The 27,962-nt window shown below is 34.3% G+C and overlaps 2 protein-coding genes across 3 annotated transcripts; both read left to right on the top strand.

The window, feature by feature from the left end:
- Positions 1-293: 293 nt before the first annotated feature.
- LOC18440836 (sucrose transport protein SUC1) lies at positions 294-17,046 on the top strand. Of its 2 annotated transcripts, XM_006850973.4 has the most exons (5): positions 294-2,016; positions 5,269-6,005; positions 9,523-9,586; positions 9,715-9,758; positions 16,538-17,046. In XM_006850973.4, the coding sequence occupies exons 1-5, from the start codon at positions 1,515-1,517 to the stop codon at positions 16,721-16,723; spliced, it is 1,533 nt and encodes a 510-aa protein (XP_006851036.3). In that variant the 5' UTR covers positions 294-1,514; the 3' UTR covers positions 16,724-17,046. The 2 variants fall into 2 exon arrangements, 1 of the variants encoding a protein (XP_006851036.3); XR_002282010.2 differs by lacking the exons at positions 9,715-9,758; positions 16,538-17,046 and adding an exon at positions 6,692-6,894 and having other exon boundaries at positions 9,523-9,585.
- On the top strand, positions 16,748-27,173 carry LOC148783936 (brassinosteroid-responsive RING protein 1-like; the record flags this gene model as incomplete). The annotated part of the gene is made up of 3 exons (XM_088846450.1): positions 16,748-16,817; positions 26,408-26,426; positions 26,508-27,173. Coding segments are annotated over 3 exons (615 nt in total), but the record flags the coding sequence as incomplete, so codon positions are not given.
- Between the last annotated feature and the right edge of the window lie 789 nt (positions 27,174-27,962).

Genomic DNA, 27,962 nt, shown 5'->3' with positions numbered 1-27,962 from the left:
GAAATGATTTCATATCCGTATGTGAATTTCCCCAGGGACAAAAACATTGCAATAGCTATTTTAAAAACTAGAGAAGTTAAAAATTTAACAATAGACCCAGTTTCTATGCATTCAATCCCACATACGTACAAATTTGTACGGGCCTATTAATAAATCTATTTTTTAAATGATTTTTTAGACGGACATGCAATCTCTAATATAAAGATCATGTATATGGATAAATAAATAATTTTTTAAAATTAAAAATAATAACTCTAGTAAAAAAACATTTGGACCTCTAGTTTCTATTTTTTTTGAGATGGAATAACTACTTACATCCCTCTTTAAAAAAGATGCTTTACATTTTTTGGAGAGACATGTAGCCATGCAGCCCGGCCCAACCCACATGAAACAATTTTCCTTTAACAATATCTCTTTACAGCTATTTCAACTCAAGGTCTTCAAGCAGTACAATTGAGGCAACAAATGCCGAGCTTTGTATACGTGTGGTTTATTCGTAAAGCGTAACCGCTTAACCTCACCTCAAATTCAAAATTCAAATGATCTTCTAGTCCCAAAGGAGCACACTATCTATTTAGTCCCTCGGGTAAAACCCAAATCGTGACGGCTCTTTAACTTTTTGTAGTCATTGAGCTTAACGACGGACTTCATTAAAAAGAAAAAAGAAAAAAAGTCTGCGTAATTGCTCCAACAGAATGATATCATGACATTGGACTTGCTTAATTCTTCAAGGCTTAAATGTAAGTGTACGGAGAGCTAAAATTTAATTATTTATTTTGATGATTATCTAATTATTTTTTAAGAATATTCAGAATTCGTAAAAAAAAAATCTGACAAATTTTTTTTATTGGCTCCCTAGTTAAAACAACCCACTTATTTTCCATACACCCACACACACTTGTGATGGTGCAGGAAAAATTTAACGTCTTTATTTCTCTAAACTATTAAAAAATAAATAGACTGAGGGGAGTTGGTCACGTCTTTTACAAAATCCAGTAAAATATTTGTGAAGGGGTGCGAGTTGAGGCTTGAGTTCACGTAGAGGGCTCAAAATGGGCAAGAAGATTCAGTAAAATATTTGTGAAGGGGTGCGAGTTGAGGCTTGAGTTCACGTAGAGAGCTCAAAATGGGCAAGAATATCGGGAGCAGAATGGCAGATTAATATATGCAGCCGATCTCAAATAATTAGAAAAAAACTCATACAAATAACAATCAAAAGATCTCTTACTCCTCGGAGAATTAATTTACAGTATGCTCAACGAGTAGAAACCTCATCACTCAAAAATCCCAATACGGCCGGCCAGAGAGGACGACGACCCTCGAGTTGTCGAAGCACCTGAGTTCAGCCTCTCTCTCTCTCATCCCCCCATCAACAAAGTGTTTCTCTCTCCGTATGCACAGAGAAACTATTCCTCCACTTCTATGCATATGAATTGAAAGAGAGTGAAAGACCTTCACTTCTATGCATATGTAAGAGAAAGAGAAGGTGAAAGAAGCCAACCCCTCCTGAAGTCATGGATACCTCCGCTCGGCTGCTGGCTTCTCTGTCAAGGCCAGAAACGGCTTCATCGGCAACTGCTCCTCTGTCTAAGCTAGCCACTGCTGCATCGATCGCTGCCGGGATCCAATTCGGTTGGGCTCTCCAGCTCTCTCTCCTCACCCCTTACGTTCAACAACTCGGGATACCCCACACTTTTTCGAGCTTCATCTGGCTCTGCGGCCCCGTTTCAGGGATGATTGTTCAGCCAATTGTGGGCTACAACAGTGATCGGTGCCGGAGCCGGTGGGGTCGGCGGAGGCCTTTCATAGCAGCCGGAGCTGTGCTTGTGATGGTGGCCACGGTTTTAATCGGGTTTTCAGCTGATTTGGGTTATTTGATGGGGGATGAGATTGAAGGAGAGGTGAAAATGAGGAGGCCGAGGGCTATTGTGGTGTTTGTTTTGGGGTTTTGGGTGCTTGATGTAGCTAATAATATGTTGCAGGCCCCCTGCAGAGCTCTCCTTGCCGACCTCGCAGGTACACTTTACTATTCTGGCTTTTTTTTTTTTTTCCTTTTCTTTTTTGTAAGGACACGATTTCTACGAGGCCCAGGGCTCATATGTAGAATGTGCCCCCACTTGATAATCTAATTTTAGAATCAATTTTGGCCTTATTTTTTTTAAAGGATGTATAATCTTTAATATGGAAATCATTAATATAAAAATAAAAATAACTTTGAAAATAAAAAAAGATAATTTGTTTTTAAAATATTTAAGACTATCATGTTAACCTTCGAGATGTGTGCATATAAAGAGAAAAAAAAAAAAAAAAAATCAAATCCTAAAAAATATTACATTCGATAACAAATTATTTAAACCATCCATTTTCAAGATTCTCGAGTTTATTTAAGGTTTTCAAACTTAGGAAGCTAATCTGTATTATTTTTGAAATTTTAAATTTCAGGGATTAAAATATATTTTAAAATCATTATTTATATTTTGACACAAAAACTCCACCTCTAAACAAATTTTGGAGCTACACCTAACTTCTAAAATATGAGGAAATCCATTTATCCCTTCATTGGTTTGTAGCAGAGTAAGAGTGGCCATATATGGATGATGGTAAGGCCGCCTCATTTTTGGGTGGAGACTCAGAAAATGGCCATCCGCAGACCCCATATTCACGCTAAACGCTCAAAGTAACATTCTTCAAAACCAAATTTTTACATGCGGCATCATATCATCCACATATAAAAATATTTGTCAATTTAGTTCTAGTGCAAATTCTGTCACAATTTCGCTTCTATTCATGATCACATAGCTCACAGTATTTTAATTTTAATTTTATTTTACATATAATTTTAATATGATATTTGGGATATATCCACTTTTCACATGTGCACACCTAATTCAACTGATAAAAGTTTTTTTTTTTAAAATGACAAAATTCCCCTACAACTTGGAAGGTTATCTTGGTCATTTTTACCATGTTAAAAATATACTTTTCTATGTTTTAGGCTCGTTTCCTAAATTTCAAATCATAATTATTAATATAAAAATAAAAATCAAATAATATCAGATATTATAATGTAACTGAAACTATTCCAATTATCTATTTGGATCAGACCATTGAGATCAAAAAAATGGGTTAATATGGTTATGACTGTATCACAATAAGTAAAGCCTGACCATCATAATTAATGAAAATTACAGTTCTCGAATATGAAAAGCTTCAAATGGATCAATTCGGGCTTGACCATTGCTGATGTGAAAAAAATTGTGGTTTCAAGCCTTAAAAAGAATGTATATTATATCACATTATCTAGGCTATTCATTTCACTCTAAAAATATGTGTTCACTGTGGATCCACAAGATCTGTACTAGTTTTTGAGATTCAAATTTCATAATCGCTGTTGAAAATTAATTTTATAGTCATTATGGATATTTTCGATGCCCAAAGTGCTTTTCAGACGGAGATTTAAAGTGAGGCTTTACTTTGTTTTTATAAAACCTAAGCCTTATAGAAAATGAATCCTCTAGATCAAATGACTACCAATAGCAATTGCAAATGTTCTAGACGTGTGGTGCCACAAAGTCTTTGCCTAGTAAAGGCCATGTTTTCTATGCTTCCCCTACAACATAGAACTTCTATACTTCCCCTTATCCAACTGTCCATTCTGAATGGAGGGCTAAGATTGCATCAATCACAATACCACGCCTTTATACAAATTTTTTTTTTTTTCACTTTTGTTTTACCCCAAATTTTGTATGTCCAATTTCCTATTAAACTCGCACTAGCAAAAAATATTTAAAAATATTTTTAATAAAACAAAATAACCAAAATACCCTTGAAAGTTTCAAGGAGTGTTTTAGTCATTATATTTTATTGAAAATATTTTTAATATTTTTTATAGGTGCACCCCAATGAGAATATGACTAGTACCAAATTTTATATTCATACAATTTGTATAAATAAAAATGTCGGATCTAAGATTAAACGGTGAGCGGCTCTCTTGATAAAAATTGGATCTTCTATGATGTAGTGGAAGTATAGAAACCTTTACCCTTAGTAAAACAACATCATTTTCTTGTACAATATCTATTTTCACTTGGGCTGATGACGAAAATAACCCTGTTTCTAGACCATTGAAGGAAAAATCGAGCGATCTAACTGGTAACCACCCTGTTAGATCGGAACTAGCCACGCTTTCGGCCAGTTTTGGTGATCGGCCAGATATTTTTTAAAAAAAATAAAAGATTTTGTTTGTAATACATTTTTTAATGTTTTTCATCAATTTTTTTTTCCATTAATTCTTATTTTTACATTTTCCATCTTTTTTTAGAAAATTTCAAAAATACCCCTAAACACAAATCGATTCTTTAAAATCCAATTTTTTTATTAATTTTCAACTATGGATGTACTTTGTTTAATCATTTTTTAAATATATTTTTTATATTTAATAAATTTTTTTGAATTTCTTTTATTTTTTTTAGCACTTTTTTGATCGCCCGGGACTTGTCCGGTTAGAACGGTTGAACTGGCCGGTTTAATGGATAGGATGGTTGAACCGTTTCTAAGCCCATGTCTGATTAATTGTTCCGGTTTGATTTTTCTTATACTGTTCTAGACGCTATATACATTTTTCATGCTAGCAAATGCTGCTAACTTGACTCTTTGTTATGGTGATGGCCTGTACCCCTTTCTCTCTTTAGTCTTTCCCTGAAGATTGGTTAAAAACTCTCTAAGGTAGATATACGAGGTTAAAGAATAATGTCACTAACTCTTGGTCTTAGAGGTTTAAATAAGATAGCTCAATGGAAACTGTGGAAAATTTATCAAAATACACTTACTTTTTCAACTATTTAACGGTTTATACTTTTTCCAACAATTGCAACAATTATGTGTATTTTGATGGATATTTGGAAATTAAACTGTTTATACTTTTTCCAACTATTTCAACTCATGAATCATGATCATGTGTATTTTGATAGATATTTGAAAATTAAACTAAAATATATAGGTTAAATGTTAAATAATTAATTCAACTAAAAAAAGTTAAATAGTTGATCTATTTTGTGTATTTTGATAAGTTTTACGAATTTTTAAAGTGTAAGACACAAGTATGTGTCTTAGATGTGCCAATACACTTTATGCCTTCAACAAAGTACAAAAGGAAACAGATTAAGTAGGACGAATTCTGGTACAGACTACCTACTAAATTGAAATTTTGGCAACTCTGTGGCTAGATGACTTACCCAATGGAATCCTGTTGTATGTGTATGTGTGCAGGCAAGAACCAAAGCAAGACGCGCAGCGCCAACGGCTTCTATTCCTTCTTCATGGCAGTCGGCAACATTCTCGGCTTCGCGGCTGGTGCCTTTCCCAACCTTCACTCTCTCTTCCCCTTCACTCTAACACAAGCCTGCAATGCTTACTGCGCCGACCTCAAATCTGCCTTTCTGCTCTCGAACCTTCTCCTCTTAACTCTTACCACACTTAGCCTGACCTCAATTTCTGAAACTGCTGTTCCCGAAGAGCGCAACGGGCACCATAACAGCCACCATGACGATGAAGAAGAAGAGAGGGAGGCTTTTTTAGGAGAGATAATAAGGGCATTGAGGGATTTGCCTAGGCCAATGTGGGTTCTTTTGCTGGTGACCTCCCTTAATTGGTTGGCCTGGTTCCCATTTTTGTTATTTGATACAGATTGGATGGGAAGAGAAGTTTACTGGGGGAGCCTTAATGGGAATGAAAGTGATTTGGAGAAGTATAACGCTGGTGTGAGAGTTGGCTCGCTTGGTCTGATGGTGAACTCGGTGGTTTTGGGTGCTACGGCTCTTGTGGTCGAGCCCATGGCTCGAAGGTTCAGGGCCACGAGACTATGGGGGCTGGTTAATTTTGTGCTGGCCTTTTGTCTTGGTTTCAGTGTAGTCGTGACGAAGTTGGCTGAGTTTTATGGAGGGGCAACGGCGGGCGTGGCAGTGTTGGCTGTGGCTTTGTTTGCTTTGATGGGCGTGCCCCTTGCGGTAAGTTGATAGGAGCCTACAGTTGCATTCAGTGTTTCAAAAATCAGAATTTGGCTTGACTAGTTAAGATCCAATTCTGATTTGAACTGTCCAAATCAGGTAATTCTCAAAGCTAGATCGGTTTAGGGTGGTAATAGGCAGGACTACTCCGGGCCAAGGCTTGCCCGAGCTAGGCCTTAGAACTTAGAGGGCAGGCAAGGTCCACGTCGAGTGAAGGACCCAAGCCCGGCCTAACCTTGGTGATGTCTTCAAGCAGTATGTATTTTTTTATTTTTTTCCAAATTCATGAAAAGAAACATAAAACCAAAGCACGAAGCCGTGACCCTTGGCCTAGTCCTAGTCCAGCACAAATGCCGAGCGTCATACATGGCCTGGCCCTCGTACCAAATTTAGTGGACTGGACTTAGGTTGTTCCTCTCTAGGACCGGATAAGCCACCCAGGCCATTGCCGGATCTAGAATTTTTTTATTTTTTTACAAGGTTACATAGGAATGGAGACCCAAACCCGTTTCATAGACCTAGTAAAGAAATTGAAAGCATAAGTTAGCAAATGGGAAATCAGAGGCGATTTCCTTGGTTCTAGAGCCAAAAATGTTATCCGAACTTAATGGGGCTCGGGCGATTTTGAACTGCCAATTTATAAAACCCCGGTTGGGATCTTTCTGAAATCACTCTTTCCTTTCTAGGTCTATGTCTCGTCCGTCTGTGTTACCATAGAGCCATCTCTGTGCATCACCAAGTTAAACAGTGATGATGGGAGGAAGTAGTTATGTACTGCAATTGATGAAAAGTGATGTGGGACCGACTCTTAACGTGCATCACCATGCAAACCATTGTACGACGGTGATAACGCCATGACCAAGCTGCTCCAAAGTTCACATGGATCATGGTAACTTGTTCACTTTTGAACCAAACTTATCAGAGTGGCCTCTCTTAGTCCAAGAAAAGGCCCAATATATGATCCACATCAATGGTATAGTAATAAGTTTCATCACTGTCGCCTGAACATATTGGATGGTGATGGAGGGGGAGTAGTTCCCATTAGATAATTCATTCTCAAGCTCCATCACCGTCCAAACCATTGATTGGAAGGTAATAACCCGTTTCTATGTCTATATGGATCACAGCAAGATTTACACAAAACAATATGGAGTTTGGAAGGGGCTTTGCTGTTTTACTAATGTGAAAAAGTATACTGTTATCCATACCATCCATGTGCAATCATCCATGCTATTCTCATCAGCAGATTGTATGGGTAGAGACCCCACTACTTGGGCCGCATACTCGGCCCATACCTGAGCCGAGTACTCAGCCCGAATCCAAGTAACTCGGCCCAAGTAGGGTCAAGTACTATAGCAACCAAAAAATGTTAAAAAAATAAAAAATAAAAAAATATATTTAAAGTAAAATTAAGTAAAACAAATGTGGTTAAAATGAACGTAGTGAAAAAATAGATTTTGAAAAATTAGTTTGTGACAGGGGATATTTTTAAAATTTCTCAAAAAAGATGGGAAAATATAAAAATAAGTATTTATTATCAAAATACTATCTAATCTTTTGTCAAAATGATAGAAAGTATGAAAAAAAAATTACAAATAGATTTATGGTATTTTTTATAATTTTTTTCAATATGTTTAATATCTTCAAGTTGGGGGCCTCATTTTGAGCTCGGCCATGCCCAAGCCCGAGTAACTTGATTGAGTCCGAGCCGACTCAACCAAATTTTCAAGCAGTTACATAAAATTTGTATTAGTCTTGCCGCCACCTCCTTGAATATTGAAAAAACGATCATGCGACCTATGGGTTACTGCATTGATAAAGACACAATGATGGTGCACTGAAATTCTGAAATTGTGAAATCCTTGAGGAAAGGGTTGTTATATGTTGATTTTACAGCCACATCAATGTGTCGAAATTGCTCAAACGTCACCTTGGGACACACCATAAATACATCAGTTTCTTTGTCATAGTGCTCCATAGGCTCGATATCTTCTAGGATCAATTCATCTTGATTATCTACCTCTCCATCTAGATTCTCCACTTCTCCATCGATAATCCTTTCATCTTCTTCTTCGTCAAAAACATGATGGGGTAACCTATGACATCCAACAATGATGATTCCGATTGAAGATCGAAATCTACTTGTTCTTCACCTTCAACTGGTTCTTCATCAAACTTAGGCAGATCAATTTATTGACCATAAGGAAATAGTTCATTTTCCAGACCATGAGGCTCCCGACACAGAGCGTTGGCATGGAATGAGTTTTCGAAAATAGCATCCGACTCACTACCAACATTATAGTGTGTCGAAGCTAGTTTTGCTGTCAAGCGCATGGTCAGCTCTTCTACTTGCCAACTCAAACTTTTGTTCTCCATCTCATGGAGTGCTCAGGGGTTTCGTTCTCGCTGGATGGGTTGAGTCTCAATGCCCAGCCATGAGGCCAATTGGTGAACATCACGATCCTTAAGAATCGATACGCTCTGATACCACCTTAAGTAGTATAAAATTTACCGGCTCTGATACCACCAGACACAATATAAAATTTACCGGCAAACACCACCAACTAAAATGGCCATGTTTAAGAGAGAAAAATAAAAATCGTGAAGGAAATCACAATAAGAAAGAACAAAACGCGCCGGCCCATAAACAAGAGAAGAAACAACATCGACAAAGTTGCCTCTCCGTACAAGAAACACTTTCTTTATTCCATAAAATTCCCCATCTCACGCGATTCTCAAAAGATAAACCCCTAATATATCTCCCTTAACTAACTAAAATTAATCTATCTCTCGTTTCTTTCTATATTTCCATCCAACTTCTTAAAAGATAATTACAACTCCCTATTTCATCCTTTCCACCTAAGTGACTCATTATTTTCTCTAATTTCAACCCAACTTAAAAAGATAACACTCCCTTAAAACTAGAAAACAAAATATATTTCCTAAAACCTAAAAATAAACACAACTAATACAAGAGATAAACTTTTTTATAAAGGAACTAAAAGATAAACTTCCTCCCAAACTAACTCCACCGTAGTCTAAAGGAAATAATCTAACTTTCTTAAATAAAATCCCCTACTAAAATACGGAACATTTTCCTAAATGAGATTGGACCTTATTATTTTAAAATACAACCGGTTAAAAAAATATAGTTAATCAAACTAACTTAAAACAAATCCCTATTGATCCAAATTCTTAGAATTGATCTTAATAAAGTAAATAAAAATTCTACCCAAACTCTAAGAATAAGATTAACAAAAATAAAGTTAAAATTGGTAGCCACCAAATTTTGATCTGTGTCACTCACCCAACTAATCAAATACTCATTTTTAATGTGAAAATAATATCTCATCTAAACCTTTATGAACATTGCTTATCTAATTTCATTCAAAAAAAACATTGCTTATTTAGTTATCTTTTTTAGTTTGGATGATATTACATTATTTTATTTTATTCTAGAAATATTTAATTAGTTCTTCGAAATATGTCGATATTTTTTGTCTGTTCATTGATGCAGGTGACATATAGCATTCCCTTTGCACTGGCTTCCATCTTCTCTAGAAACTCCAGAGCAGGTCAAGGTATCAAATAATACCTAATTAAAAAAGTTGGTTGTTTTCTACTCTTTTTATATCTTATATGCTTCTCTAAGCTCCTGTTTCTTTTTTCTCTTTTTTTTTTTTATGGGTATTTGGTGGTGTCTTATTAGGCTTGGCAATGGGTGTGCTCAACCTCGCGGTGGTTGTACCACAGGTAATTGCAAACTACCTCTTAGTAATTTTGTTAGAAAAGAATAAGAATGCTTAAGATTTTCTAATTTGAAGGATTATTTTAGGTTACACCATTTTAATAGTGAATTTAGAATTTTTAGTTCAAAAATTTTTACCATAAAATGCCCTTACAAATCTGAATAATTTTGGATTCAAGGAAATGACATTATTTTGTTGTGATGCTTGTCGGCTTTGAAAGTAATTTGCAGTTTTTTCACACAAGCAGGGTTCAAAAATGAGAAGTAACAAACAAATTGAGGAAGAGTGTGCACATTGCTATGTCTGAAAGTAAAAATAAGTGTTGTGATCTATCCAAACTGGGTCTTAGGTTTTGATTCCAAATTGAATCCACACCACTTAAGCTTTTCCAAAGTTATTAGTTCTAGAACGGTACGAATCGGACTTGCAATTTTCCAAAATCTAAACAAAGAAAATAGCATAACTCCAAACACTATGATCATAAAACATCAGGATTCATGAAAAGAGGTGTGGCAGAAATTTTATGTTGGTTGTCAACCTAATACAACCTTCCTACTTGTATGACCAGCTTGGGACCAGCCATGAGTTGTTATGATTAAAAAACATAAAACTACATAATGCTCATGAACTATAAGACTAATTCCCACTAACATTTTTACCCATTCTTGAGATTTTTCAAACTAGGCTAAATTTTTCTACATAGTTTTTCTCATAAGTTTGAGGAAATCCTTTAGTTTTGGTATCAATTACAATCATGCTTTGTTTCGTATATCCACTTACAACCAATTGTTTTCTTACCTTTTGGTGGACAATACAAAGCCCATGTTTGGATCTTGGAGAGTACATTCATTTCTTTCCCTGTGGCATGTTCACACTTTGGATTACCTACTTTTCCAAGCTCTTGGTCTTGGGCTCATCTATGACCTGCATCATGTATGTGTTTTGTATATTACAGTCATAATAATCATTGAGCATTTTAACTGGACACCTTTCCTTTTTGGATAATTCTTGATCGGTTCCTCTGGGAGCATGAGGGAGTAATTTCTTTTTCATTGGTGGTGTGGGAATAGCCAGCTAGAAAGGAACTTCGGATCTTCATTTAGGGTGTGTGTGATAACTAGAAGCAAGAACATGAACTGGATATTGGAAGTTACTGAAGAACTGTAAATTAGAAGTTACTTAAGAAGTTCATGGTTTCTGTGTTTGATAACCTCCCTGAGAAGTTAAGAAGTTCATAGTTTCTGTGTTTGATAACTCTTGGGGATATATGGTAAATATCTTATATTTATATTTATATAGATAATAATTTAAATAGAAATATATAATATTTATAACATACTATAATATATGATATACATTATTTTACATTTATTTTTAATATATATATATATATGAAATTATCTTATATTACATAAATATATATTCTATATAATATATATAACATAGTATAATATGTAATATAGTGTATTTTTTATTATATAATATATAATATTATATTACATAAATGTATAATATATATATAACACGATAATTTATTATTTATTTATTTTATTATATAATATATATTTATATAAAATAATTTAGTATATTGCACAATGTATTCTATATTTATTCTATTAATATATATATTTATTATATAATATTATAAATATCTATTATATTTTATAATATTTATAACATACTATAACAGATAAGATATTGTATTTTATATTTATTTTGAATATGTATATATGAAAGTATCTTATATTACATAAATATATAATATAAAAATATATATTTTATATGATATATATATAATATAGATAACATAGTATTATATATATATATATATATATATATATATATATATATATATATATATATATATATGACTTCGACAAGGGGATGGGATGACAGGCACAGTTCACGGGGAGGCAATATCACTCCTAATCGCGTGATGAAGCAGAAGAGGCAAAACTATTCGTAGCGGACCATAAAAAGGAGGGATTTGGTTCCTGCACTACTTTGCCAAGCTTCACGGTTATATAAACAAATATAATATATAATAAAATATATTATATATTATAAAAATATATATATTATATATTATAAAAATATATATATTATATATTATAAAAATATATATATTATATATTATACAATAAAATATATACATATATCATATATAACGTAATGTAAAATATAATATAGTGTATTTTATATTTACATTATTGATATATATTTGTATTATATAAGATATATTATGTAGTGATTCCTATATTATATAGTGAATTATTTTATTAATATTTAATTTTTATTATATAATATACATAAAATAATATTATAATATATATACATAATATTGTACGTTATATATATATATATATATATATATATATATATATATACTTTATATTATACATTGTATATATTTTTATTATATAATATTATAAATATCTATTATATAAATAAAATATTGTATATATATCATGTACAAAATAAAAAAGTTCCCTTTTCAAGTTCCATGGTTTACCATGGAACTTTACTCAAGCCTGGGAACTTCAACAGTTAAAGGGAGTTCTCAAATTATCTTCCACTTTTTATCAAATACATAACATGAACAATAATAGGTAAAGTTCCTTCTTCCTCTTCTAACTTCCTGTTATCAAACACACCTTAGTGTTGAAGATTCTTGTCCTTAAGACTTCTTGTACAACTTGATGTCATTTTGTTTGCCCATCGAACTGCACATTTTCATAGATGAGTGGGTTTACTAGATGCATGCATCAGGATGCTTTTCTTTCAGATAAATACTCAAGGAAGATATACTTTATAACTTTTTCATGTTGGTTATCACAATCTTCATCAACATGCTTCACATAGGCTGTACACTTAAAAAAAAGAGGCAGATATATGATATCTTGTTTCTTCTTATAAAGAAGCAGATATGGCATATTCATCCCATCTCTCTATAGCATGTGATTGATCAAGGACATTGCAGTGTGCATTACCTCAGCACAATATAATTGTACCAAATTTTTTTTTATGTCATTGCACGTGCCGATTCTTTCTTCCATCGATCCCATTTTGTTCAGGCGTCCTAACACGCCTCCTCATCCTACTATATTTGAAGAAATCATCAAATTTCTCTAATACAAACTCTCCAACTTTGTCTATCCTGAATTTGTCGATTCTTGCTATGAATTCACCATCTACAAACGTTTTGAATTCTTTGTAAGTGCCCAAATACTTCAGAATGGTTTGGTAGAAAATATACGTACCTAGAATAATCGTCAATGAAAGTGACATAGTACCCTATGCGACTATGAGATTTAACTAGACTTGGACACCGCATATATTGCAGTGGATGATCTCCAATGGATACTTTGTTGTGGTAGATTATTGAATGAATTGATGCATTGTAGCCTTGCACATGTTTCACAAATGTGTTTCCCATCAAATTGAATCATAGGCATCCTAGTGATCAGCCTCTTACATGTCATTCTTTTAACCTAAGATGGTTGAGTTGCCCTATTCTTCTGTGCAACTGGTGGGTGTCAAGATCTGATCAATGCCTAGGCTTTGGTCTTTTGAAGGTCACGTGAAGAACGGTCGTGTGAATTATTCAAATAAAATGCATCAACACCTTATTATAGTTCTGGATACCACAATGGTCCACTAGATAGGTATATATGGTACCCAACCAACCCCCACCCTCTCTTAATTTTTCACTTGCCATACATGGGCTAAGCATTTATCTAGGTCCAGCCATCTGTGTAATCTATCCTTGTAAGATTAAAACTTCCTAAAGTGATAAAATTGATATGGCTTGCTATGATAGTTCAATAAAAAAAATTACAGTAGTTAGAGGGGGATTATATCAAGCGATTGTGTACTAAGACTGTTGCCTTTGATACAAGAATGTCACGCTCCCTTTGAAATCAGGCAGTTAGGGTTGTGTCACAAATGCAATCAATAATGGAAAACTTAATATGCAAGCATTGCCTGCATATGAACTTGAGCCACCTTGGGCTACCCACTGCTCACTGCTCAAGTTACTACGCGGGTATGCCCGCAAAATAATTGTGTATATGAATTATTTATATTTAAGTATCAATTTCAAATATAACACTTAAAAAATGATTGCGACGTACTTGTATCAAAACTAAATAACTTTATTATATACTTTTTTTTATATTAATCGTCCATTATCTTCTAGTTTTCTTTTGAGGTAAATCACCATTAATACCCAACTCAATACTTGATTTCAAGTCAATTCCCACTTAGTAATTCAAATTGAATTCTCAATGTAATACTTAATATTTGGTCAATTCCGACCATAACCGTCCAAATGGGTAAAGGCAATATCATGTCATTCTCATGCCATGAATGGAAAAGTTCCTTGAACTGAAAAAGTGATTTGTTGGGGGTGGAATTGGAGGTCTATGACTTTGCATGCTTGACCTAGGCCCAACCTACGTGGAGATGGCCACTTTTAACATGGATAGGGGACATTATCTGATTCGGATGGACCGCCATCACACTAAGGTGCACGTGCTTGTATCCGTTTGCATTTTCCTTCATCGGTTGGTAAGCATGGACCATTGACACACAGATTTTGATGCCATTGTGAGAGAGAGAAAGATAGCAGATACTAACCTTTGATGCCACTTGAGAGAAGAAAGAGATAGAGATAGAAGAGGGAGGGAAGAGAGAGAGAACATGTATTCGATAGCCGTTTATGCCACTTATAGAGAGAGAGAGCACGTGTATGGATGGCCTTTTATGTCACCTTAGAGAGAGCCGTAGGGTTCTCGAGAACCCCAAGCTTACGGAACTGAGAATTCAAAACATCGGGATCCCACCCAAGATCGTGTACATGATTGGTTAAATATGAAATAGATAGATACAATTATAAAGCGCATGTGAAAAATAAAGCAAACACAAAAAGCAAACCACAACAGTACAAGATTTATGTGGTTTACGCCATAGGGCTACATCCACGGCCTCGTCAAGTAGAAATCCACTATCACAATGAATATTACAGTTTGGATTACAAGAGATAATACATCTCTCAAAACATCGGTAAAAGTCCATCATCGATCTTTCTTTTTAAATCCGCTCTCCCGACCGAGCAACACTGTCGATCAATATCATCTTTCCCATAGCAATATCTTATCGGAAAGATAACATCGAGAGAAACCGAGAGATTTTCTCTCTCTAGAAGTAAAAACTTTACCAATCCAAAACTCATAAGAATAACGTCTCTTTCTTGGAGGTCATGTCTCTCCCTCTCTCTCTCTTGGAGACCCATCTCCATATTGGAGATCTATTCCCATGACTCCCAAAAGGGTGACCCTCAAAAGGATAGGTATTATGTCTTCTCTGATTCCTTTATATAGATTTCATTTCCTTGCTTCCCAATAAAGTCTTTTTTTCTTTCTACCATAATACCTTAAAAATATGGGTTTAGTGATTTGGTTATCACCAAACCCAACAATCTCTACCTAGATAGCAAAATCCCCACAATTGCCTTTACAACCTTCATTGAATAAATTTTTTGATTTCTTATCACGTACTTCCATTGTGGAATTTTCACAAACATTTTGCCTTTATATTTTTCAAACATTTTGCCTCCATATTTCTCTACCTCAAACCATGTATACATCAAATTCCATCATTCATCATTTTTTTAATGCAAATCATAGCCTCGTACACACTTTATACTCTAATACCAATTTTAGGGTTCTCAAGAACCCTTGGCTTGTGGAACTGGGAATCTCAAATATCAGGATCCCACCCAAAATCATGTACATGATTGGCTAAATGCAAAGCACATGAATGCAACTATAAATCGAGTGTGAGAAATAAATCAAATGCAAAAACAAGTTACAACAACACAAGATTTATGCGGTTCACCCCATAGGGCTACATCCATGGCCTCGGCAGGTTGAAATGTATTTTCACAATGAAAAATACAATTTTGGATTACAATAGATATTACATCTCTTTCCCACAACAATACCGCTATCGAAAAGATAACCTCGATAGTAACCGAGAGATTTTCTTTATCTAGAAGTAGAAACTTTATTAACCAAAAACTCATGGAAATACTGCCTCTCTCTTGGAGGCTATGTCTCTCTCTTGAAGACCCATGTTTATACTGGAGATCCATTTCCATAACCCCCAAAAGAATGACCCTCAAAAGATGATAGTATATCTTCTTTGATTCCCTTATATAAATTCACTATCTTGCTTCCCAACTTTTTTTTTTTTTTGTTACCATAATACTCTTAAAAATATTGGTTCAGTCATTTTGGTTATTACCAAACCGAAGAGCAAACGCCTTGGATTGCCTTTATGTCCCTACGTGGAAAGAGAGGAGACAGAGAGAGCACATGCATTGTATTGCCTTTATGCCACTTTGAGAGAGAGAAAGAGAGGAAGAGCACGTGTATTGAGTAGCCTTTGTGCCACTGAGAGAGAGAGAGGGAGAAGGAGAGAGAGAGCATGTAATGGATAGATAACCTTCTGTCACAAGTAATGGGTAGATAATCTTTTGCATGGTTTCGCTTAAATGAGAGAGAGAGAGAGAGAGAGAGTTTCTTGATTTTATGCTCTTATTATACAGGTAAACTGGTTTTATGGTTAATGGAAAGCTTGTGTTAATGTTCAAAAAGAGAGAGAGAGAGAGCATAATGAATCGATAAACATTTAACATGCTTTCGTTTAAATTAGAGGAGAGAGAGAGAGAGAGAGATGAGGTGACTAATTTATATTTGTCCATTTAATTTGTTGAAACAGATTATAGTTTCACTTGGAAGTGGACCTTGGGACGCCCTATTTGGAGGTGGAAACCTGCCAGCATTTGTCGTAGCTTCATTTTCTGCCTTACTCAGTGGAATTCTTGCTTTCTCTCTCTTGCCTTCTCCCCCTCCCGCTTTCCCAATCACTCGCATTTTGAGAACAAGAAGCTCTCCCTTTCCTTAATTCCAATTCCCTTTTTCTCTCTCTCTACCTTCTTCCTTTTTCTTTAAGACCTTAGCCACATTATCTTTCTCTCTCCCCTTTTCTTTCTTATCCTGTCCTTGCTGACTAAGCCACATTACATGGTAGCCACAAAATTCTACACCTCACTTTTAAAGGAATCAAAGGGTGGCAAATACCATTTTGAAGTTTGGCAAAATATTCATCACAGGCTTTGAAAAGTTGGAAAGGAGTGTTCAAATATGTGAAACTCTTTTGTGAGAATCTCAATTTGTACTTGATAAGAACTTCGGGCAAATAAAATTTGTGGGTCTTTTTGCTCCTAAGTTACTCTGTAAAGAATGTTGGGATAGATAGCAAAGTTTATGCGGAAGTATTCCGGGCACCAAATTGGGGGGCTTACCATTTACACTTCTTGATCCATTTTTATCTATGTTATAAATTTGTTTTTACTTCTTACTATAAAATTAGAAGTTTTCAAAAATAGTGTGGATATATTAGATTTTTGAAAACTTATATTGAACCATCTAATAACAGTGTTAAAATTTGGATATGTTTTTAGCCTTAAAAACCTCTTTCTTTCATATTCATAATTGTTTAGGACAAGATGATCAATTTGTAAGTTTTTAATTCTCTAACAAATGGTACGTATTGTGTTAAAATTATGTTAAAAGCGTAAATATGAAAATGTTCAATGTGACAAAACCTTATGGTTTGATACTATTGGATGACTACGATAATGGTTCCTTTTGGATCCGAAATTTTGACTTAAATCAAATTTTGTTTTCCGAAAGAAATCATTGTTATAGTCATCCAATAGATAAAACATTTTCACTGCTACAAGAATGGATAGGGATATTTTGGTTGCTTTTTCCTTTCTTAGTGGCAAAGAGATGCCCTCGCCGACTTCTTGACCCTCTTATTCTTCATGTATTCAAGCAAGCGAATCATAAGCACGGGCCCCTTGTCTAATAAAAAATAGGGAAATTTATTAAAATGTACGGAAGAGATTTCTTTTGATTTAATGTCCAAAGAACCTATGAAAATAGACATATTTACAAATGAAAATAGTTGAAAAATGGCAAAATGTTAAATAGGTGATCAATTAAAGTAGTATCATCATTATCATCTGAGTCTTATTCCAATTATTTTTGGTCAGTTACATAACTCATGTTCTTTCATTCCGCTTTATTAAGGGTAATACATTCAATCGGACCATAGGTCGCCGTATCTTTTCTCACTATTTCTATTCATGTTCTTTTGAGCTTTTTTCATGCTTTTAGAGCCTTCCACTTGAACCAAATTGCTCATCCTAACTAGTAGTGTTATAGGTATAGTTAGCAAGTCTCCGTTTAAAACACGATGTTTTCAAAAAATCTCTGATTTTTTTAAATCCGTTTAAAACTCCGACTTTCTCAAAAGATCTTAAAAAAAAACACATTTTTTCATGGAACCAATGTAAACCCATATTTAATCTTTTTTCAGGAAAAATTTTCAAAAAAACTTCTGCCCTATGACTTTATTTCTTTATTAACTTAATATTATTGAATTTTTATTTAAAGATAGGCAAATTAATAGTAGGAGTAAATTAAGAATCTTGATTTAAAGTAAAATTCCATAAAATGTTTCACCAATAATTTCCCTTAAAAAATGTTTACAAAAAATTACAAACAATATATTCCCTAAGAAAAAGATATCAGAACAATCGTATATCTCAAAATAATAGGCAAAGTTAGAAGACTAACACAATAAAAAATGTTTTTTTTTTTTTTTCTTTAAACCCAATACATCCTTATAAAGAGCATTTTGTGTGAGATTAGAATTTGCTCGAAGATTTTGTATACTAAAGATTTAAGCGCCTAGGAATTCAGCGTGAGATTCGAATTTGCTTAAATATTTTGTTGCTTACTTTATGTAGAGAGAAGTTTGATTAATTGTATTCTTTTATTTTTTATTTCATTAGTGTGTATAAAATAGTATTTTGGATGGACCATTATTTTATGTATTTTGTTTTAGTTAATTACAATCGTATATTGAGGGTCTTTTTTGTGTTTTTTATCTTCTTCAAACAATAATCATATATCTTAGTTTGCAATTCTTGTTATCTATTAATATAGTTCTTGTGTTGAGTATTATTTATATTTCATTTATAATCCAAATAAATTTGTGATATGTTTCGTGTTGTGACAACAGAGTAAGCATTGTTGTTGGACTTGTTGAAAGTTTAGATAATAAATTGTCAAGTATCACTCTAATGACACTAGGTAAGGTCATAAAATTATTGTTCAATGACTTTAATATATCTATACAATAAATGCAAATTGTAAGAATATATTAAGCCATCTTTACATATCCGATTTTTTCACTCCGTTTATTTTAAACAAAGACCAATTATTCACGACTTTATAACTTACCTCATTTTTTGGCAATCTGTATTTTTTACACAATTTTTTCCACCAATTTTTTGAAACAAAATCGATTCATTAGCGATGTTTTGGCTTACTGACTTTTTATTATTCCTCGACTTGCTAACTATGGTTGTAGGTCAATGTTGTATATGACCACACTACCTGAGTCTACTTTCACCTCATTTTGCCGTCTATTAGAGCTACCACTTCGTTCTCTCAGATGTATTCATTCTTAATTCCACCTTTTTCTTGGCTTACCAGTTATCCATCTTAGGGAAAAGAGTCTATTGGATGTCCCATAGTAAGTTTTGAAGCTGCGCTTTTCAAGTTAAAATTTGGGTTTTAGTGGCAAATTATATAAATTTTGTAAATGGCATAAGGCACACGACAAAGAGATCCATCATTCGATCTTATTGATGGATGGTGGTGATTAACTATATTGATGCACATGTTTATCTCTAAAAGGTCTTGGTTGATCTCCACCATCTATTTTCAAGATTGAATGACGAATAGCCCAACCAGTATTACCATGTACCATTTGCCATCTAACTTAGATGCTAAATCGGATGGCTGGGGTTGTACTCATCGCCGAAGAAGATTTTCCTTAGACTTTGTGCAGATAAATGAGACGTTCTAGTTAAATTAATGGTTTTGAGTGGTCGTGACCTTTGTGTACCATGATAATAGTCCGAGTGCACATAACCTCGTATCTTTTTGGCAGTGTTTTAAAACCCGGACCAGTCTACCGAACGGAGTCCCACCAAACCAAGCCTAGTCAGGGGGTTATTGAGGGAAAATTTATTCAAAAACAAAGAAATTACAGAAAACCAAACCTGCGAGAACCGACGGGAACCAGTGCACTTTTAGACCTAGACCGGTGCGGCTTGGGCAGTTCAAAGCCAGCCGGCCAGTTTCTAGAAAAGGGCTTCTTGCTGGGCACCTTTTGAGTGTGCTCTCTATATTCCTTGGAAGTTGGTATTGATTTCAACAATTTTAATGGTTTGTTGGGTTAGTTGGGATTCAGGTCTTGGATGTGGGGCTCTGGACCTTAAGTCCAAACCACCTCCAATATGGAGTGAACCAAAAGCTTTACTTTCTTCAGTGGGTCTTGATAACCTTGGAGGGACATTTTAACCCAATAGGCATGATTTCCCAACTGCCCAAAAGCCTCATTTCTTACTAATGGTGGAGGGAAAAGCTCGTACTAGACAAAAATGCAAGTGAGAGAATGGAATCTTTAGTCATCACTTGCCAAAAATGTTTGATAAATTTATGAAAACTTCTGGCTTTTCAAACTCTCAAGTCTTTCCTCTTTCTAATACCCACTTAGATGCTTCTACTTCTTTGGAAAAAATGTGTGGTTATGCTAGAGAGAGAGAAAGGCTTGTCCAAAACTTCTGCTGTTCATTGGATATTAGTTCCAAATTTCTATCATGTAAGTGGAGACAGCCAAATTATGATTAAGGAGATCTTTGTGCCCAAAAAGATACATTAAGGATAAAGTATGAGTTATTGCATTACAGAAAGATGGTTTAAAGATTGCATTGCATGAAAACTTTTAATTAAAATAGGAAAAAAAAAGGAGGTAAAGCATTCTTCGGATGAAATTAAAGGTACAATTAATCAAAAGTGCAAAACAAGGCAATCAAATGGAGGATTGGAGAGAGAGAGAGAGAGAAGGTGGGGGGGAGGAGGAGAGGTTATTGTCATAAAGGATGGAGCATTTCACTTTTACTGAACCATGAGATAAAGAATTGATGAAGTGGTATATCAATAGTAAAAGAGCAAAAGAAAGCAACCAGAGAGGGAATTCGATGTGGAGAGAGAGAGAGAGAGGTTTTAGGGAAGGGTGTTTTTCATTTGGAATGGAGTCTTTTTTTTTTTGGATTGTATATTATGAGATCATTTCTTTTTGGGAAAATTATGTAAATATTCGTTTTAGTTTACGTTATTATCAAAATACTGAACACTTTCTACTATTATTGATATGTCTGTATTTTTGGACTTCATAATATTTTTTTTAAAAAAAAGATAAAATCACCCATTTTTTGTTTTTCAAAAACCGAAATAAGACTACTTTCGGTTTTTTAAAAATGGAAAATTTTTAATTTTCGATTTTTCAAAAATCGAAAATTTTGCTCTCTTTTGTGAGTCATCTACATATTCTCTCTCTACATCTCTCTAAGCATAGAGTATCATGAAGAGAGGGAGGGGTTTCTATGGGGCTGGTCTGTTTTCTCTCACTAAAACATCCACTCTCCCTCTCCATTTGCCGAGAGTAAATGAAGAGTGGTTTTGATGGGGAGCCACCACAGGATAGGCAATGAGTTAAAAATTGTGCAAGGATCTGCGTGGAAAAGGCCTCCCAGACAGCGCTAATGGTGCCGTGGTTCGAAAGGTGCTGGTAAGAGAGTGGTTTTCATGGGGCACAGCCGCATAGGGGTCCCCCATAGGGTATTATGAAGAGAGAGTAGATAGAGTAATTCGAGTAAACAAATAAAAATAGAGAAAAGCATCGAACAGTTTGGTTTTGCTACGAGAGCATACCTGGCTAAACTATCAATCTTTCATCTTTTCTCTGCAAATTCTAGCTCCACTTTTCTCTGCAAATTCTAGCTCCCAAATTGTTTGATCTCCCAAATTGAATCTAACTTTAATTCCTTCTTTTAAATCTTTCAAATTGTATCTTTTAAATCTTTCAAATTGTATGCACTGCAAATTCTCTGTCTTCTTTCAAATCTTTCAAATTTTATGGTTTTCGTTAAGGTGCATAGGTTTTTAAATGAAGAAGTAGAGAGGGAGAGATGGTAGCAAGTTGTATGATTTTGGTAAATAGTAGAGAGAGGTGGAGAGAGAATACGCCGAGGAATCACAAGAGAGAAAAAAATTCAGATATTGAAAAAACTGAAAATTTAAAATTTTTGGTTTTTTAAAAACTAAAATCGGTCTCATTTCGCTTTTTAAAAATTCGAAAATGGGTAATTTTGTTTTATTAAAAATTGTTATGAAATCCAAAAAATAAATATATTAATAATACCTGAAAGTATTTAGTATTTTGGTAATAACAAAAACTAAAATGGATATTTATGTAATTTTCATTTTATTTTTTGTATAAAGAGGTCAACAAATCTATGACGATGATAGTGTATTACAACATTCAAAAAATTTTGTTTTGAACTTTATGCTTACACAATAATATATCATCAACTATCTGATTTCAAATTTATCTTTCAATGTAAATGGTCTCATTATATATATTTCCTCTCGATCAACCTCATGAGATAAATATATTTCCTCTCGATCAACCCCATGAGATAAAGAATCCACGACATAATAAATCAATGACGAAAGGGAAAAATGAAGCATATAGAGAGAGAAAGTGAGAGAGAGAGAGAGTGTGTACATGATGGGATGAGAAACACTTCAACATAGACTAAAACTTAGGGCATGCAATGTTAGGAATCTCACGTGATATCTTATGTCATCATATGCTTACATTACCTATGAAATCAACAAATTTTAGAGAGACGTAAAAATATGTAATTGGATAAACTTCAAAGACGTGATTACGAGTCAATATGAAATTTCCACGTACCATGCAAATAAAAAAGAGGTGCTTTTCTTGCTCCCTTCTCACATGAGCTTATAGCCTACAGTTTACACATATGCCTCAAATTTACCTCCTAACCAAGTTTATCCAACCCAACATATAAAAAAGGTAAAAGGTGAAGAAATAAAAAATTGAGGTGATAAGGTTGGATTAACAGGGATTTCAAAACATCCTTGGTAGAGAAGTTCTACATGAACATGTGCAGGATCAAATACAAAACAGGCTCGAGGCAGAGGCGGTCGGATTCGCACGTGCCACAATGTGAAATCTGGAAGCCATTCTCAAATCCAAATTGGTATTAAGAAAGATAAACATGAATATCTTATTTGATTATAGTTATTGCGTTATGGGATTTGATAAAACACATAATATATATTATTTTTATATAAAAATATCACAATCATTATTGACCATCAAATATAACATTAACCATTTGAAAGGATATTATTATTCAAAGTTCAACAACATTTTTCTCAAATTTTATGATAGTTGTAGGATTTCACACCAAACACCCGGATAATTGTGATTTTCTCGTGCCAAAGAGAGCTTGTCCTATGGTACAAATTCTGGTGAGATTTTCGGCCCAAATTTAACAAAATTGAAGTGCAATGAGATTTAACCAAATTTAAGTGTCATGAAAAAGTGAAAACGTTTAATTATTTATTAGTCACGAGACTCGTAACCTGACTAATGGGAGTTTGTAGTGGAGAAACATAATAAAATAAAGGGCGCCATAGTTATTTCAACATAAAATATATATTTGCTATTTTGAATATTATTTTATTTGTCTGATGAAGGACGATTTCGTAATTTTCATCAAATTAAAATATTTTGGATTGCGTCACCCCCACAATCAACTTTAGGTTTTAATAATGGTTGTTTAATCAATCATTCTAAAAAATAATTGACTCAGGTTAATCAGGCCTAGAAAACAACTCTAATTTACGCAACCACCCCCAAACCCACGCTTTATGAAAACAATAAATGACTAAAACAGTCTCAATCTAGAACTTGGTTCAAGCCATGGTTATCAAGGACCAAACAGAACGGGCACTCCAACAGGTCGAACGACGGCCTGATGCCCTGGTCACCAATTTCTTTTATCACCAATTTGGGCTAGAGTGAAAATCAACATTGATAAAAGAAATTGGTGAAAACTGATGTCCATCATTTTTTACCAAGTCGAAAGCTGATTTTAACAGGTTGGAGTGTCTATATATCTAAAAGTATTATATATTTAAAACTATGGAAATGTATGTAAAGAGAGCATTTATTTTTAGCATAAGGAATCACAATTATTCTTGTTCATATAGATTTCAGATCAGGTGATTGTGAGTATGTCATTGACTAGACTCAAAGTTCAAAAAAAAAAATCTCGAACTTTATGGTACCCCAAGCCATCCAATTTGACATCTAATGGCTAGGTATAATTGTGAACACCTTGTAAAAAAGTTTAAATGGTCTCGTAGTATACAATCCGACTTACTATTATTTACGAGATTATCTATAAAGAGACCATTCATCTTGTGTAAATGGAGGTTACAATCATTTTTATCTCTTAAACCTCAAAATAGGCGGTAGTAAGAGTGTCATTGAATAGATACAAAGTTTAAAAAAATTTCTCGGACGTCATGACTTACTCCAAGCTATCCAATTTGACATCCAATGAGTAGGAATGACTGTGACCTCCATGTCCAAAAGATAAATGGTCTCTTTGCAGACAATCCTATAATTTATAGGGCGAGTTTTGTATAAAGTACCCATTTTATACTATACATGTAGAGTGCACCTCTAAATTATACTAGAAGATGTAGTTTCAATGTTGGAAACTTTCAGATGACTTAAAAATTCATAACCTAATTATGAAAATTAAAATTCAAAAAATGGTGCAGATCAAGCAATTCTATGAAAATCTTAAAATCAATGTATTAGAACTTGACTATTCCTAATACATATCTTTGATTCAGATGCATAATTGATTGGAACCCAACTGATTCTGGATACCATCGGTCTTGACCCGGCTCCCCTAAAATCCTGCTTTTCTTTTCTTTTTTTCTTTAAGCATATCTAATATTGTACTTGGTCTCTCTTAAATCTCCACCATATGAACCTCTATTTTAATTTTTTTTTTTTTTACTTTTTATGTTATTTCGATCATTGATTCAGACAATTTGAGAACGATCAGGATCATCGATTTAGCCGATCAAGATAGGGATCAAGGGTGGACAGTTTGCCCAATCAATCTATTTTTTAAAACATTGCTAGAAATAGACAATCTAGATAATACGTTACAAGATGCACTATTTGTTAGACTTGAAATACTTTTGTTTCTTTATATCTATATGTATAGTAGTTGAGATGATTAATTCAACTTCACAACACTCTTTTGTACTAGATTTTTTAGATTATCTTACTTTTATATTATAAGGTTGCAACTTTATATAATTTTTATTTTATTTTATTTATTTTAATGTTATTTTGGATCACTGATCCAAACGATCTGATAATGATTTGGATCGTCGATTCAACCAATCTGGATGGGTATCAAGGGTGGACAGTCTGCCCAACCAATTTGTTTTCCCAAACATCGCTTGAAATAGATGGTCTAGATAACGCATTACAAGATGTACTATTTTTGAGACTTGAAATTCTTTTCTTTCCTTATGTCCATATTAGAAGTCGAGATGATTAATTGGAAGTTTTTCCAACTTCATAACACTCTCTTCTACTATATTTTTTAGATTTCCTTACTTCTATTACAAGGTTGCAACTTGATAAAACTTTTCTTATTTATATTTGTTAATATTTTAATAATTTAATAAAAATAATAGGATAGATAATTAAACTAATTTTAGTGGGACCAAACCTTTCAACAACTAAAATGCGCCCATTTATACCGAATCATGATGATAACATTCATACACCCAATTACCACATCGTGGTATCCATTCTTGTACCCTTAATTAACACTTTCAAAACGCAACTCCCTCGTCTATTGAAAAAAACAGGTAGGAGTCTCTCTCTTTCCCGCTCAATTGCCAACAAAAATAGAAATTTAATAAGTGGTATCACAAATAAGAAGCACGTTTTGTTCCCGTTCATTTTAACGAACGTTGGGGTATTATAGTAATTTGTCCTGGTAAAGAACGACTCAGGCGTCAAAACGCGTCACGGTGCAACAAAAATTGGATGTCAAATCCCGACGGCTGGAAAGCAACCGCTTTAAATCTTTACCCTTTAAAAGACCCTGAGAGGTGTCAATTCTTCCGTGCTAGTGCGCTTTGCTTTTCCACTAATTTCCCATTCTTTTAATTTTTAAATTATTTTTTAACCCAATAATTTCCCACTTCTCCCTATAAATTCACTGCTCCGCCATAGCTAAACCTCCCCTTCTCCCCTCTCTCTCCCTCTCCTCTACACTTTCCCTCTCTAAAATTTTCCCTGCCTCTACTCTCCTTCCCCTCCCTCTCTCTCTCTTAGCTTTCCTTCGCTTGCTCCTGACGGCCACTGCCCTCCATTTCGCCGGAAACTTCCTTTGTCCTGTCGGACTCCTCCTCTATTCGCCGGAATCCTCTTCTCAGCGGCCCTGTTTCAGAGGAAGCTTCATCGGTCGCTGCCTCCCTTTTCTCAGAGGTCACTTGTCTTATTTTTCCTGCAAAAAACCTGCAGGCAAACTATTTTCCATCCGGTAATCTGTCCGTTTCTGGCCGGAGCGGCGCTGTGAAACACCATATATCCTTCGGATCCAAGCCCTAGACTCGTAGTAAAGCCCTAAAACCATGAGTTTCTCGGTCGAGTACTCGGGCTTCGTGGTCCTTCAACTCCTATACCGCGTATACTTCTTCTTGGCCGCCATTAGAGGCTTGCTCGCTTGGACCCTCAGGTTCTGCGGCCTGAGGGGCTTGCCGGAATCCTACTACCAATGGCCGGAATCCTGGCCGGAAAATGAAGATTCCGACCAAAACTCCGACTCCCAGATCACCGCCGAAATGATAAGACGAGGGCTTCCCGTATCGAGATACGAGAATCACTGCGAACATGAGAACACCTGCGCCGTTTGCCTCAATGAAATGAGAAGCGAAGAGATCATAAGAGAGCTCATAATGTGTTCTCATATCTTTCACAAAGAGTGCTTGGACAGATGGGTCGACAGTGACCGGAAAACTTGCCCTCTTTGCCGGACTCCGCTTATCGTCGCCGGAATGTCCGCGCCGGAATATTTTGCCGGCCACAATTGGGCGGTGGAAAAGCTAATTTACTTATTCGCGGATGACCTTATTTTAGAACAGAGCTAGCACAATAACTAAAGTGAAAAAAGTGAAAAACTTTGGCTTTTTCTTCTTCTTTTTTTTTTAATATACTTTTTGAGATATCGGTTTCTTTTTTTTTTGTAAATATAAATTACGGTTGAAGGAAATTGATTGGAGTGGTATAATATATACTTCGGGGATTGGTGCACCATGGTCTACGATTTGGTAAATAGGACTATGGACTATAAAGTGGGAATAATGATGGCTTATTGAAGCCCTTTATTGTATATTGTATGGCTTTGCAATTTTAAAATATTATAGATGATTGGTTACTGGTTGGGAGATAAAATAATGTATGTAAAATGATGAATGTACCCTCGATGTGATCAATGTATTAATGTATTGAATCAAACTGCCTGGTCTAATACATATAATACATAGTCTAATACATATTATCGGTGTCTTGGTTGGTTGGATCTAAAATAGAAAATTGGGTTTAAAATAGAAAATTGAGAGTGTAAAAAAAGACTAATTAAAGTTTGATGTTAAAACATATGCAGGTAGGGTAAAAGATTAGCTAAATTAAACGGTGGTGTTGCGCGTTGGCAACTATCCAAAGCATAAACCTGTAATAAAATAAAAAAATAGAAAACTAGCCGAAAGTTGTGTCAAAATAGAAATGGTTACGCTAAAAAACTAGCTGAAAATATCCCTGTTGAGATATCCAACTGCCGAAAATTAGTCTTGCATTTTTTTAAAAAAAATTTATTTAAATAATATAATTATCCAACTTTAGAGTGTATGTGTATTTTTATAAATATAACTAAAGAATAATTAAAAATATTTTAAATAAAAAATAACTAAAGTATATTTATATTTAGTTTGATCAATATTTTTTATTTAAAATATTTTATTAAATTTATTAAATTTATTCAATCTTATTTTTATAAAAATGAACCTAAAACTAAATTTTT

The sequence above is a fragment of the Amborella trichopoda genome, chromosome 1, assembly GCF_054954075.1.
Source record: "Amborella trichopoda isolate Santa Cruz 75 chromosome 1, AtrichopodaSantaCruz75HAP2 v2.0, whole genome shotgun sequence".
Classification (NCBI taxonomy): Eukaryota; Viridiplantae; Streptophyta; class Magnoliopsida; order Amborellales; family Amborellaceae; genus Amborella; species Amborella trichopoda.
The sequence above is the reverse complement of the archived record's forward strand: the minus strand, read 5'-3'. Positions and strand labels throughout refer to the sequence as shown.

What these genes read in the sequence shown, in the direction of transcription:
- LOC18440836 (XM_006850973.4), top strand. Translation starts at nt 1,515, where the DNA reads ATGGATACCTCCGCTCGGCTGCTGGCTTCTCTGTCAAGGCCAGAAACG. An exon ending in TCTCCTTGCCGACCTCGCAG is followed by an intron (nt 2,017 to 5,268) that starts GTACACTTTACT and finishes GTATGTGTGCAG; the next exon opens with GCAAGAACCAAAGCAAGACG. An exon ending in TGATGGGCGTGCCCCTTGCG is followed by an intron (nt 6,006 to 9,522) that starts GTAAGTTGATAG and finishes TCATTGATGCAG; the next exon opens with GTGACATATAGCATTCCCTT.